Source organism: Panthera tigris, chromosome C1 (assembly GCF_018350195.1).
Source record: "Panthera tigris isolate Pti1 chromosome C1, P.tigris_Pti1_mat1.1, whole genome shotgun sequence".
NCBI lineage: Eukaryota > Metazoa > Chordata > Mammalia > Carnivora > Felidae > Panthera > Panthera tigris.
The window spans coordinates 141,390,016-141,405,443 of NC_056667.1; the positions used below are offsets into that span (position 1 = coordinate 141,390,016).

General features: G+C 36.3%; 1 protein-coding gene across 2 annotated transcripts in view; it reads right to left on the reverse strand.

Annotated features, from left to right (window-relative positions):
* Nucleotides 1–15,428, reverse strand: part of STAM2 (signal transducing adaptor molecule 2) — a 47,378-nt gene that overhangs the window by 14,687 nt on the left and 17,263 nt on the right. For both annotated transcript variants that reach the window (XM_007078507.3, XM_007078506.3), the window contains exons 2-7: nucleotides 11,534–11,618; nucleotides 10,108–10,183; nucleotides 9,891–9,989; nucleotides 8,818–8,964; nucleotides 6,593–6,662; nucleotides 5,814–6,000 (exon numbers count right to left, since the gene is read on the reverse strand). In XM_007078507.3, coding sequence (XP_007078569.1) covers nucleotides 5,814–6,000; nucleotides 6,593–6,662; nucleotides 8,818–8,964; nucleotides 9,891–9,989; nucleotides 10,108–10,183; nucleotides 11,534–11,618 — 664 coding nt within the window. The remainder of the gene's footprint in view (nucleotides 1–5,813; nucleotides 6,001–6,592; nucleotides 6,663–8,817; nucleotides 8,965–9,890; nucleotides 9,990–10,107; nucleotides 10,184–11,533; nucleotides 11,619–15,428) is intronic.

Below are 15,428 nucleotides of genomic sequence, written 5' to 3' on the forward strand. Positions count from 1 at the left end.
TAAGTTAAAAAAATAGTAATTAGAAATGCACTGAGTTTATGCATTAATATGGGAAAAATGACATCTTTAGAACATTAAAGTTTTCTTCACCATGAACATGGTATCTCTCTCCATTTATATTTATCTAAACGGGTGCCAGAGTGGCTCAGTCGGTTAAGCGTCCGACTTTGGCTCAGGTCATAATCTCACAGGCTGTGAGTTTGAGCCCCGTGTCAGTCTCAGAGCCTGGAGCCTGCTTCAGATTCTGTTTCCTTCACTCTCTCCGCCCTTCCTCCACTCATGCAGTCTCTCTCAAAAATAAAAAATAAAATAAAAACATTACATTTATATAAACATATTATATGTATATATTTCTTTATATCTTTCAAAGAATTTTATAACTTTCTACATAAAGTCCTTATATATCTTTATTAGGTTTATTTATCCCTAGATCATCTATATTTTTTATTACTACTGAGAATGGCAATTTTTTTCTATTTTCTAAAAGCTGTGATTAAAGCACCCCCTGATTTCTGTATGTTGAGCTTGTATCCGACAACCATGAACTCTTACCAATTTTAATGGTTTGTCCATTGATTCTCTTGGATTTTCTATATGGACAATCATAGAATCCAGAAAGGATAATTTTGTCCACTCCTTTCCAAAAATTTGACTTATTGAGCAGACATTCTTAAAAATGAAACTTCAGGATGAATTAACTTGTACGATTCTGAAACATAATTTGACTTAAAAAGTACCACAAAGTGGACTCCTGGGTGGCTCAAACAGTTGGGCATCCAACTCTTGATCTTGGCTCAGGTTATGATCTCGCGGTTCATGGGTTCGAGCCCTACGTCGGGCTCCGCACTGACAGGAACCTGCTTGAGATTCTCTGTTTCCCCCTTTCTGCCCCTCCCCTGCTTGTGCTCTCTCTCTCAAAATAAATAAATAAACTTAAAAAAAAAAAAAAGTACCATGAAGATGCAAGCTATGTATCATCCAAATTTTTAAAACCAGAAAATAATTGATATATTGACAATTGTAATATATCATGTCTGCTGTCTATTTAGAATGAGAAATTCTCTCTTACACACACGCTGTTTTAAATTAAACCTTCCATGTTAATAAGGACAGCTGAACTCAGAGCAATTTTTATATAAAACCAGAAACTTCAAACCTATGAAATGGTCACACAGATTTGAACTTATCAACAATTTTATGTGTAGCCTTCCCCAGGCTTGATGAAACATAAAAGTAGACAAAACAACCAAATGCCATGTCAAAGCATGATGACTCCTTCCTAGCCCTAACCCAGCTCTACATTCTCTCCACTGACAATGAGTTGATTCTTTGGAATGTTAATGATACAAAATACTGTTCAATTTTTAAATTTCTAAATTAAGGTAATTCAGCACGGTAATTTTACACAAACTGATCATTAAACACAGCATTTATATTTAGCTTTTTATATTAAGTAAAAATAAATCACAGCTGAGTGAAAAATGATAAACACAGAAACTCCACTGTCAATGAACTGATCATTCATCTAACACTTAGAAAAGACTACCAAAGAGGGGACAAGTGACATTAGACTAAGCAATGAAGTTACAAAGCTAATGGAGATAGGGTTTCTGCCCTCAAGAACGAAAATCTAGTGCAGTATTTTTCAACCCTCTCATACCAGTTAAGAACATGTTACCTTGCTTTACCTTGTAGGATTTGTTTTCTCCTTCTCCCTTCCTCTCAAAATCAACTCATGTAGCAGGACAGACATGTAGAGCAGTGACTGCAGTATAGTATGAAAAATGCCACTATGTTCAGGGATGTATAGCAGCAAAGAGAAACTATTTCTAACTACCGGAAACTAACAGCAGAGAAGATTTAAAGGCTTCTAAGAAGATATAAAATCTACATGGGTTTTGAAGATTAAGCAGGCAGTGCCAGGAAGAAAAGGAAATTAGGGTTATGGAAATAAAAATGACATTCTCTATTACCATTATGACTAAGCAAGAAAATAAAAATACAAAGAAACAGAAAACTGCACACTAACAAAAAACAAAGTTATCCTGGCTCATTTTAGGTCTCAAAAAATAAAAGCCTGAGCCTCTCCTTTAAGCTACTGACTTCCCAACTAAGACAACTTATTTACTGTCTTTTGTAATGACAATGGCTGAAAATAACTGATGCTCTATTTATGGATATGATAATCATGTGAAAAAAACAGAAACATACAAGTAGTGAATCTGGAAATCTTAGTGATCTTGTGGGGATCGTTTCCTTAATGTACGTATTTTTTAATTTAGGGGACCAATCCTTCTAAAGCCTGGACTCCCTTGCAAATCTTCCTTGCAAGTAAAGTTCCTTTTCTTTTCTAAATGTGTCTGCCTCTTTCGACAGGAGTTTCCAGGAATAAAGAATCAAATGTGCAATGCTGCAGAGGATCTAATCACAATATGGCATTTTTGGAAATGCAAGAATTCTACTTGATTATTTGAAATAATACATAAAGAGTCAGCAAGGAGTGGTGAGATAAAGCTAAAAATGTAGAAAGTGAAAAGCTTTTTTCGTATACTCTGTTAATAAGAAATGTGTGCCTTTTCTATTAGTTCAGTGTTTCTTAAGCTGAAATCCAAGAATGATGTAGCCTCAAGCAACTTCAAGTTCTGTATGTGAAAATTTTAATTTTGTGCTTTCATTTCCACAGCAATATGAAAACAATGAAAATGGTCATATTCTGAATCATTTAGGTGAACTTTCAACTGAAGACTGCCATTTAACTTTTTTTTTATTTTTTATATTTTTTGCCATTTAACTTTAATACCCAAGTTTGCATTTGAGCTTAAAAACCTTTGCAAAGATAATCCATCATCCAGAATGATAACATGTAACCTATAGGTGTTAATGAGGAGGTCTATGGCAATTTTAAGATTGGGGTAGCCAATCAAATGACTGTAATCAACCTACATATTCCACCATATTCATGTTGAGTCTCTTAGAAGTTATTAAAAAGTTCTTTTTTATAGTGTTAAGTCTCCACTGAAAATAGTTTTATGAGTCTAAGTTGTTAAATGTATTTGTGCCTAATTAAACATGTGTGAAAAGACACATGCAGCACAGCAACATAACCCTTTACTCATGGCAAGCCTGTAGACTATAATAGGAGTATAATGCCACGTGAACACCAAATGATGTCAAGGGATACAGTATGCATGAAGGATTCATGACAATTACAAAAGAAAAAGTCAGAGAATTGAGTTATTATAGCACAGGGTAGTAGAAGCCTACTGAAGATAAGTGATAAAGTATCTGTGCCATTAATCAGTACCCTGTAAGTAGCAATTTATTTTCGAATATTTTCTCACTAGATCAAATACTCAAAATTTGAATCTTAGAGCAAAAACTACTCATTTTATAGTTTTCTTTCCATTTATTTTATAAATGTCTTTAATTTTCTAGTTGCATAACAGTATTTAAAGTATAAACTTAAGTTCCTTTGTAAATATTCTAACTAAAACTACACTAAGAAGCCTGACATTTCAGACTGTCAGTGTTCAGAGCCCACACTACTTAGTCGTCATCTTCTTTTTTTTAAATGTTTATTTACATATTTCTTTAGAGAGGGAGACAGAGAATGAGCAGAGAAGGAGCAGAGAGAGAGGGAGACACAGAATCCAAAACAGGCTCCAGGCTCCGAGCTGTCAGCACAGATCCCGACGCAGGGCTCAAACTCACAAACTGTGAGGTCATGACTTGAGACAAAGTTGGATGCTTAACCGACTGAGCCACCCACATGCCCGTTTATTTTTGAGAGAAAAAGAGACAGAGCATGAGCAGGGGAGGGGCGGAGAGACAGGGAGACACAGAACCTGAAGCAGGCTCCAAGTTCTGAGCTGTCAGCACAGAGCCTGATGCAGGGCTCGAACCCACGAACCGCGAAATCATGACCTGAGCCAAAGTCTGATGCTCAACCGACTGAGCCACCCAGGAGCACCAATATTTATTTACTCTCATTCAGGAGTCATGTGTTCCATTCTCAATGACTTAAAAAAAAAAAAAAAAAAATTCTTAAAAAAAAAAGATTATTTTCTTGATCACCTAAGAGACCTTCCTTTTCCTACTCTCAATTTCTTGCAAAATTTTTCCTATCCCATCAAAACCAAAGTTCACCTGAAATGAACTCTCAGCTTAAGCCTTCTTTCCCAGATGCTTGCATCCAGTACAAATCTGGTCTCTTCTGGACCCCAACATTGCCTCTTTTATGGCATTCACAGTCTACATTCCATACTAATACCTGTATAGAAATTTCAACTCCCTTACTTTAGATTTTATAAGACAGAACTGCATCCTCATTCATTTTTTATATAAACAAAGCCTAGTACATAATACTTTTTCAATAACTATTTACTGCAGCAAAGTAACACTATTTTGTGTATATACTCATTTAAAAATGCACCAGACTAAATATCCTAAGTTATTTGTAATGGATACCAAATGCATCTGCAATCTCTGTTCACAGTAATAAGCTATTATGTCCACCCGTTTACTAAATTTCATCAACATTTTTTTTTACGTTTATTTATTTTTAAGACAGAGAGAGACAGAGCACAAGCGGTGGAGGGGCAGAGAGAGAAGGAGACAAAGAACCCGAAGCAGGCTCCAGGCTCCGAGCTGACAGCACAGAGCCCAACATGGGGCTCAAATTCCTGAACCGTGAGATCATGACCCGAGCCAAAGTCCGACGCTCAACCAACTGAGCCACCCAGGCGCCCCTCATCAACTTCTTTTAAAGGCAAAGTAAAAAACAGAATTAGGCCCAATAGAGACAGACCTACCTACCTACCTACCTACCTACATACATTTATTTATTTTAAGTTTATTTATTTTTGAGAGAGAGAGAGAGAGAGAGAGAGAGTAAGAGGAGGAGGAACAGAGAAAGAAGGAGATACAGAATATGAAGCAGGCTCCAGGCTCTGAACTATCAGCACAGAGCCTGACGCGGGGCTTGAACCTACAAATCGTGAGATCATGACCTGAGCCGAAGTCAGATGCTTAACCAACTGAGCCACCCAGGTGCCCCATGATCTACCCTTTTTTAGAAGTTGAAGTGTAGTTGACATACAATACTATATTAGCTTAGGTGTACAACAGATATATTCTTTACTGCAACTTTAAGTGATAGAGTAATTGTGAGGGAGGGTACAGTAGCAGATTTAGAATTAGAGAAGACCTGAGCATAGCTTTTGGTTGCTTTTACCAAAGATAATATAGCTGTATTTCTTCCTAAATTTTTTTACCAGTTTTTTTGATATACACAACTCCCAGTACAAATGGATTCAGAGGACCAAATATTTATGCTTCACAATTGTGATAAGTAACATTATTTAATACATCTTTTATCCAAGATACAGAGAATACTACCAAATTTAACAAAACAATAACAAACTCACATTACCTAGTCTAACTAACTTTTATTTTTATTTTTTAATTTATTTATTTTGAGAGAGAGAGAAGGAGCATAAGCAGAGCAGGAGCAGACAGAGAGGGAGAGAGAATCCCAAGCAGGCTCTACGCTGTCAGCACAGAGCCCGATACAGGGCTTGATGTCACGAAGCATGATATCATGACCTGAGCTGAGCTCAAGAGTCAGACACTTAACCAACTGAGCCATCCATGCATCCCTGATTAAATTTTATTTTAGAAAAAAATTAAGGTATGAAAAGGCTCTATTATGATTTAAATATACTAAGTCAAAGACCTTAATATCCATATTCTAAATTAAGAATATTATACTTAATAACTTCAAAATATTCCAGAAATAAAGATAGAAAACTTACCTGTCATCCAAAACAATAATAATTTCACCGTGTTTAAAAGTAAGTTCATTGTCCTCAACAGCTTCAAAATCGTATAAAGCTCTCACTTTCCTTGCAACTTTATTATTTAACTGAATTTCTGCAGATGGATATAAGGATTTTGTTTCTGTGTGCTGCTGCTTCTGCTCTTGTAATGATAATTCAATAGCTAATTTGAAAAATTAAAATGCAAAAAACAAGATAGCCAAAATTAATTCTGATTTTTTTAAAGCAAAAAGAAATACTTCTAATGTAATACTTAATAAGAATAAATCAAGTTGAGTATTTTATTTGTCCAATTAAATGCTAAACAGTTAACTTTTTTGGAGTGTGGGAGGACAGGGCAGAGAATCATGACATTTTTTAAAATAAAGTTTTTGCTCATTCCTTATTATCACAGTCTGTCATATACAGCAGCTATTATTTTTATAGCAAACAGATTGTGACATTATAATATGGGTAGCTTTCCATATAGGACAAGCCGTGAACATATTTCTGTGCTTGACTCATAACTTTGGCATTAAAGAAAAGGTGAAATGAAATCTCTCCAAAGGTAAGACATTAAATACGTATTATTGACAATGATTATGAATTAAATCATTCTTGTATCATGTTAATTGTTTTCCTTACTTTTCAGACCCTACTAGATATGAGGCAAAATTGTAAAAGCATACCCAGTTTGATTATAATTTTTATTTAAATAAATTGTTCTGGCAAGGATGTTTTAAGCAATATTAAATTATACACGCTTGAGCATTTACCTTTAGCTATGTCTTCATCTTCTTTGTTTTTGTTCGATGATGAACCATTCTTGGCAGCAGCTGAGACAGTCTGTAAATGTATGAGTAAAATGAACACAACTACTGTTTCAAAGAAAACACAAGCTCTATAATTACTTGCACATGTTAATTTTTAAAAAGCTGACAAGAGTTTCTTCTAAAAGTGAAGTTCTTTGTAAAAATTTAAAGTAGCAGTTTTCAAATACTAAAATAAAATACCATGGTTTTCAAGAAAACATAATAAACTCACAAGGCACAAACTGGCTTACATTTTGCATAAATCTTAGTATATGACACAGATCATGGCATACAGAAAATACTTAAACACAAATCTTTCCCAATTGGACTTTCCTAACCTCAACTGTCCAAGGTATTTTATTCAGTGAGGGACACTGAAGTCTAGGAGAGGCAGCAAGAAGCCATAATAATTACTGAAAAGAAGAGGGTGGATGGAGACAATAGGTGCGGTTCTAGGAATACTTATTAAGCTCTTTTAGTACCATTGTACTTGAATCATGGTGGCACCTCAGGCACATCAGAATTAGGAGGTTCGTGCTTAAATTTAAAGGCATGGAAGACAGGGGTGCCTGTGTGGCTCACTCAGTTGACCTTCTGACTTCGGCTCAGGTCATCATCTCACGGTTCATGAGTTCGAGCCCCACGCTGGGCTCTGTGCTGACAGCTCAGAGCCTGGAGCCTGCTTTGGATTCTCTCTCTCTCTCTCTCTCTCTCTCTCTCTCTCTCTCTCTCTCTCTGCCTTTTCCCTGCTTAGGCTGCCTCTGTCTCACAAAAACAATTTTCAAAAATAAAAAATAAAATTAAAAACAACGTTAAAGCCATGGAAGACAGAGATGTCCAGGATCCTGAACCATCAACCAGTTCGTTAAACACAGGTTTTTACCATAAGAGACTCTCCTAAAGACTGAGAACAAACTGAGGGTTGATGGGGGTGGGAGGGAGGGGAAAGTGGGTGATGGGCATTGAGGAGGGCACCTGTTGGGATGAGCACTGGGTGTTGTATGGAAACCAATTTGACAATAAGTTTCATATTTAAAAAAACACACACACAGGTTTTTAATGACATGCAGAAAGGACAAAGCAGAAAAATGCTTGCTTTTATTACTTATAAGGTTTTTGTCCCCAAATTCTCCCTTGAACCCTTAGTTCTGCTCAGCTATAAAGATTCTTTTTGACTGTGTAGTCTACAGTCTAAAGTAAAATAAAATATACAGTACTTCTCTTAGTTTCTTTCCCTAGTCCATATCCCAATATTAACTGGAAGGAAAGAGGCACGGAAGCAAAACTTAAGATAGTGTTTTTCTCCCACACTTAGACAGCCCACTCTGTGGCTTATTATCCTGACCTTCACCCCTGTCCTACTAAAGCTATCTTCCCATCTCCTCAAATAAATTTCTAGTCTTATAGTTCCCCTTATCTATTTGTAAACCATTCCCTGCAGGCATATTCACTCTTCAAAAAATTGGTGTTGAGCTTTCTCAATTCCATAAACTTGTTTGTATCATTCTTCCCCCAGTAGGATCTCCTCTCCTGTGTACATACTGAAATGCATTCCAGTCTAAAAATTCTACCTCTTTACCATCCCAGTCTGTAGTTGCCTTTCTCTCCTGGCATCCTGTCTTTGTTACCCATCCTACCCATCCCTCATCCATATGTGTCACTTATAATTTAGTTATTTTTCACCTGCCTATAACAATCCAACTTTACTATAAATTTCTTAAACATAAGGGCTCCCTCATACATATATGCCTTTTGCATGACTCTAGACTTAGAGTAGCATTAAACAGATTATTTATGGCTGATTCACTTTTCAAAGTTCTGATAAGTATAAGACATTCACTCAAGAGGGGCGCCTAGATGGCTCAGTCTGTTAAGCAGTCGGGTCATGGTTTCGGATCAGGTCATGATCTCACGGTTTATGAGTTTGACCCCACACTGAGCTCTGTACTGACAGTGATAAGCCTGCTTGGGATTCTCTCTTTCCCTCTCTCTCAAAATAATAAACTTAAAACAAAAAAAGAAATTCACTCAACAATTAGAACATCTACTAATATAAGGCGCTATTTCAGATAGGCACCCGGAGAGTGGAGGTGGGAAATGATGATTAAGACAGACTTTGTCCAGCCTTTATATGATACGTACCTTCAAAATAGTGTAAGATCAACCATGGGTGTAAGTGAATCTCTTACCTGAGAACCTGCTGGAGGAAAAGTAATTCCTTCTTCTTTCATAGATTTAATAGTTGCAGATATTAGACTAAACTGAGGATCCTTCTGAAATTCTTCTGACCACTCCACCATTAAAGATTTCAGTTTTTCACACACTTTAGGATGAGCCTTTTAAGGGCAATGCAAAGAAAGAAATAAAACTATGGTTAAGTAATGGTTAAAGAACTTGAAACATTTAACAAAGAGAATTACCACCAAAATTAAACATCAACGAAAGTCCAGCAATCCTCAGCCTACATAAGTACTTGGTAAATGCCTATTTTTGCTTTAAGATAGAGTTATTTCTTGTAAAATTACCCCTTTAAACATCAATTTCTAACTCTTACTATAATGACAACAGATTTTTTATATTCAGAGGTTATTTCTTGTTTTCTTAATATGCTCAACATTAGACTAAGCTTTTTATATCAACCAAACTAAAATTCTGGAATTTTACTAATAGCAAGAGAATGGTGCTTCAGAGTTTCTATCCCAAGGAAATCAATAACAACCCTATTGTGAAGACACCCCCGCCCCCCGTCCCGGCCCTGCTCTAAAGTAAAGGCCCCCTTTGCTTGTTATCTCTAATGTGAATCTGGACAGAATAGTGGTAGTTTGGACTTTGAAGGTACAGAAACCTAGATCTGAACCTCAGCTGTGCTACTTACTAGTCACATGACCTAGGACAAGTTACTCATCTTCTCCCTAAGGCTCAGTTTCTGTATTGATAAAAAAGGAATGACAAGAGAATCTAACTTCTAAAAGTTATTAAGAACATTAAACAAGATAGTATATGTAAAATTCTTAGAGCAGTGACTGCTTACTAACTCTCAATAAAGAAGAGCTATTATCACTAGTATATATGTTTTGGGAAGAAAAACAGGTTTTGGTGCTTCAAATGAAAACATCAAGTTTTAGAAAAGGAAGTTTATTTCATCTCAAACTTATCTAAAAATTATTTCATTTATAACAATTTTATTAACGCTATACAGTTAAAATGACATACAGTATATGCACTTTTTAATGATTTAAATTCTTCTCTTTTTAAAATTTACCTTATTTTTTATCACAGCACGTACTTCTGTTGCAAAATCACGGGAACATACTTCTAAATGAAATATCTTTCCACAGTTTGCCACACAAGCCCCAAGAAGCTATTAATTAAAATAAAAATCAATATACAAATGTTGAGATATTATCTTATTTAACTTACTGAAATAAATACACATTTAAAATTTGGGTCAAATAATAAATAACATGACTTTTACTTACAGTTAACGCCTGCAGAGCAACATGAGGAACCTTATGATTTACCCTTTTCATTATGGCTTTTAGGCAATCTTTTGCTCTAAGAAAAAAATGAAGAAGGTTAAGGATTTATTCAGAATTTCAACTTAAACATTAAAAATATAAGGCATACCAAATAACTTTAAATTTAAAAATAAAATCCTGCAAGGGCACCTGGGTGGCTCAGTCAAACTTCTGACTCTTTGGATTTCAGCCCAGGTCATAATCTCACGGTTTGTGAGATCAAGCCCCATGTCAGACTCCATGCTAACAGCTCCCTGGAGCATGTTTGGGATTCTCACTCCTTTTTCTCTGCCCCTCCCCCATGTGTGCATGTGCTCTCTCTCAAACATTAAAAAAATATTTCCTAAATTGTACACCATAAACTAGTATTACACTGTGTATTAAATAACTGGAATTTAAATAAAAACTTTGTCCCCCCCAAAAAATATTTTCCACTGGCCACTTTCCTGTACCTTAATATTTACCAATGCCTTCCAGTGATTTAGCACTGTCCTCCCCTGCTTGCTTGCATACACGTGCGCACAGGCTCTCTCTCTTTCTCTCTCTCAAAATAACATTAAGTAAATGAGTAAATAAATAACATCCTGCAAACTTCATTTCATAAAGGATTAAATCTGTAAATGATTCTACACAATCTTTCGTTCATAGAACTGCAGAACTCAAAAAAAAAAAAAAAAAAAAGGAGCTTGCTGTAAATGTTGTACATTCCCCAATCAAGAGCCAAATCATTTCCAAAAGATCAACACAAAAAAACTATGTCATATAAATTACCTTATTTCTTCAAGACAGATTTAGTGTTCAGACAACAAATTCTTATAAAAAAAATTACCGAGACATAGTCTTCAAAGTTTTCAGTATAAACATGTATGAAGGTACTTTGAAAAGTTGTAATGTTAAAACAAATACTTTCATCAGTCTGCTAAACTTCTAAAGTTTAGATCAGTTCAGCTTACTTATTGCATTCTCTCCCAAAAGCACTCTTTTTTATATTCACTTTTTCATATTATTATTTTCATCCATTCATTATCAAAGAGCTTTTTCAGTATATTACCTATTATATTATTACATTTATCTACTTTATTAAAAGGCTCCCATACATGTCTAAGTCACAGGGGAATTCCCTAAACAACTTTCATTGTTAACACGTGTTCCTATTGTGTAAAAGCCCTAATTACATATTTTAATATGTCTCAGGTTTTCAGTTGAACTCTTTTCCATTTGTTCTTTCATGATAAGGTTAGTCCCATAAATCTGGCCACCAGGATCTCTTTACTTTTGTCCCCCAAAAGTAAACAGTAAAATCCCATTTTCCTCTCAGAGTTGTATCAGGCAAAGAGACAGGTAATTAAGCTCCTAGACATTCACCATGCATGACTGGGCATCTTACCCGTTAGGAGTGCTCCCAACTTTGTCACATATGTCCATAATAAGACTCCAATCTTCTGTAGTGTTGTACTCATTTGTGGCTTTTTCTATAAAATATCAGCACACACGAAAATTAGGACATGTCTCAATTAACAATAAAATACCAAAAAAGGCACAGTAGTTAAAACCTTTTCTTTTGCCAAATATAAAAGAACTACAGAAAAATTTCAGAAGATAAAGTATTTTCAACTTTAAATTGTGTAGCTATATGAATTAAATGTTCTAAGGTACACCAATAAAATTTCTTCTAAACAGTGAAATAATACTAAATAAGTTACAAATCAGCAGTAATTCTATAAAATTCTAGGGGCACCTGGATGGCTCAGTCAGTTAAACGTCTGATTCTTGATTTTGGCTCAGGTCATGATCTCACGGTTCACAAGATGTGCTGTCAGCACAGAGCCCGCTTTGGATTCTCTGTCCCCCTCTCTCTCACGCTCTCTCAAAAATAAACAAACATTAAAAACAACAACAACAACAACAACAACAACGCTTTGGGGCTCCTGGGTGGCTCAGTCGGTTAAGTGTCCAGTTAAGCATCCAACTTCAGCTCAGGTCATCATCTCATGGTTTGTGAGTTGGAGCCCTGCGTCAGGCTCTGTGCTGACAGCTCAGAGCCTAGAGCCTGGAGCCTGCTTCGGATTCTGTGTCTTCCTCCCTCTCTGCCCCTTACCCACTCACCCTCTCTTTCTCTCAAAAATAAACATTGAAAAAAAATTTTTTAAAAACCATTGCTTTTGCAAATAGTGAACAGTAATCCGCATTTTCTTATATGATGACATATATTTTTAAGGCTTTCTTTCAAATTAGAATTTGATAGGATTTTTTTAAAGCTTATTTTTGAGAGAGAAAGAAAGACAGAGGGCACAGAGGAAGGGCAGAGAGAGAGGGAGAGAATTCCAAGCAGGTTCAGCGCTCACAGCATGGAGCCCCCAACATGGGGCTCATCTCATGGTTCATGAGATCATGACCAGAGCCAAAGTTAGAAACTTAACCAACTGAGGTACCTGGGTACCCAACAAAAGCATTGTTTTTAAAGGGCAAAAAAGGAAAATGATTAATAAAATAACAGTAAATTCATACAACAGAATATGAAAATTGAGTTATATATAACTAAATGTTCAAAAAATGTATAAATCCCAAAATATAATGATTTGGTTTATACTGAGTTTAAAAAGCTAATGGCAGAATATATGACATCCACATAAACTTTCTAAACAGCTTTACTGAGATACAGTTCACATCACAATACAACTCACCCAATTTAACGTGTACCATTTGATTTTTTTAGTGTATTCAGAGTTGTGCAACTATCACTACTATCTAATTCTAGAACATTTCACCACCCTAAAAAGAAATCCATACCCATTGGCAGTCACAGCCCAATCTCCCCCCATAATCCCCACCCTAGATAACCACTAGTCTACTTCATATCTCTATAAATTTGCCTAATCTGTATTTCTCATATAAATAAAATCATACATGGTCTTTTGTGACTAGCTTCTTTCATTTAGTAGAACGTTTTCAAGTTCATCTATGCTGAAGTATGCATCAGTACTTCAGTTATTTTTATGACTGAATAATATTCCATTTGTAGATCTACCTCATTGTATTTATCCATTCACCAGTTGAATATTTGGTCATTGTTTGGTTTTATTTTTTTTTTTTAACTTTTTGGCTATGAGTAGTGCAATGCTACTATGAACATCTCTGTGCAAGTTTTGTGTGGTTTATACGTCTCTCTTTGGTATGTACCTAAGAAAAGTGCTGCGTTGTATGGTAAAAAAAATTCTGTATTTAACTTTTTTAGGAACTGGCAAAAGTTTTCCAAAGCAGTTTTTCCATTTTACATTCTCACTAGCAATATATGAGTGTTTCATATAAGGTTGTAAAACATTAAAAAATACACTATCGTCTTTAGTGATACATACATAGGTAGTAAAAATATTTATAGCATACACATAAGAATGATAAATACCAAACTATCCCTCATCCTAGCAGACTAGGATGAGGGATCAAAACTGGGTACACAGAGGCTTACTTGTATTTATAAAATTTTATTTATTAAGTTGTACATGAAATATCTAGAGATTATTTTATTCTCAGCATGTTTTTGTGGTCTGAAGTATTTCATAATCAAAATAACAATTAAAAAGTGAATTGTTAAAAAGCATGATAAGAATATAATCACTGAATTATGTTGCATTTTTACTTGATTGACTTTTACAAAATTTCAAAATCAGGAGATACTTCTTTTCTGCTAATACAGAGGGATAAGGATATAAAAATTATGACTTTAGCAATATTTTAAATCTAGTCTCTTTTTAATAAACACATAATTTCGAATATGGTCAAACCTGAGTATTATATTCATATGGACTTATCACGGTGATAAGCGGGAAGGATGGTAGAATTCTAGAGCTGTTCCTTTTTTAAAAGGAATAATAAAAGCCAAAAAATAAACAGGCTTAGCAAACAGCTATACTTTACAAGTAGGAGAGAAAAATACAGAATCTAGTTAACCTCAGTTAAATGCCAGAACTCACTTTTAAAAACCATGCAAACTGCTTCACACTATTATAATGAATGGAAAGCAATTGTTGTGACAAGTGTAATGACAAGCCAGAGATTTAAGAAACGTAATAGATTTTTGCCTAGTATAAGTTCTAGACTCAAACACTAGGCTATGACATGGAAACTATTCGCGTCCAGCTTTTGTCCTTGTACAAAGATGACTAATTCTTCTACATGGGAAGTCAGACCAGGCTGTATATTTTAGAGGTTTAAAATATTTAACCACTTCTTTTCTTTTCTTTTTTAGAGAGAGAGTACAAGCACAAGTCAGGGAAGGGGAAGAAGAGAGAGAGAGAGAGAAATAGAATCTTAAGGAGGCTCCACTCAGCACGGAGCCCAACGCAGTGCTCAATCCCCCACCCTGCGGCTCGTGATCTGAGCTGAAATCAAGACTTGGACACTCAACTGACTCAGCCACCCAGACGCCCCTTAACAATTTTTTTATTTCATATCTAATAAATTCAGGGGGCCAAGATGGCAGAGCAGCATGGAAGTTCCCGGCTTCTCTCATCCCTGAAATGCAGCTAGATCAGCACCAAACCATTTTGCACACCTAGAAAATTGATCTGAGGATGAACACAACGATCTGCATAACTTGAGCCATAGAACTCGGCAGATACAGAGCTCAGAGAGGTGAAATGGAGGAGAGAAAAGCCACAGGGGGTAGGGAGCTGTTTTTGCGGAGAGGGGACAGAGAAAGCAGGGGAGAGTGCAGGAGAAGCACTCTCCCCAGAAGTAGGTGGAGAGAAAGAGAAAGAGTGGAAACACCCACACGGGACTGAACAAGAAAGGGAGAAAGAGGCTTCAATTCCATTAGGACTCTATAAACAGGGGACAGCAGAGTCAGAAATTCTGTAGCTCAGTATCTAGCAGTGCCCTGGTGGGAAGGGCAAATTCCCAGGAGCAGGCAGTGAGATCTGAGGGGTCCGTGGGCCACACAAGGAGAAGCGGTTCCTCTGCTAGGAGGGCATTTGGTAGAGGCCATATGGCCTCCTCACAGGAAAAGGTCCCAGTGGACCCTACCTGGAGAACAGCCACATGTGCTCATATTGGAACAAAGACGCAAGGGTGTGGTGAAACCTGGTGCCGGCTGTGTGTTGTTTTGCCATAATCTCCGAACCTCTGCTGCCGGGCAATCGCACAAACTTTTTCTGGGGCAAGCAGGCACCCAGCCGCAATCTCGGAACCTCTGCAACAGTGACCGCACAAACATTCCCAGGGGCGAGCCAGGACCCAACCACTGCTTGGCAAGACCCTCCCCAGAGTGCTGGAGTCGGTCCAAA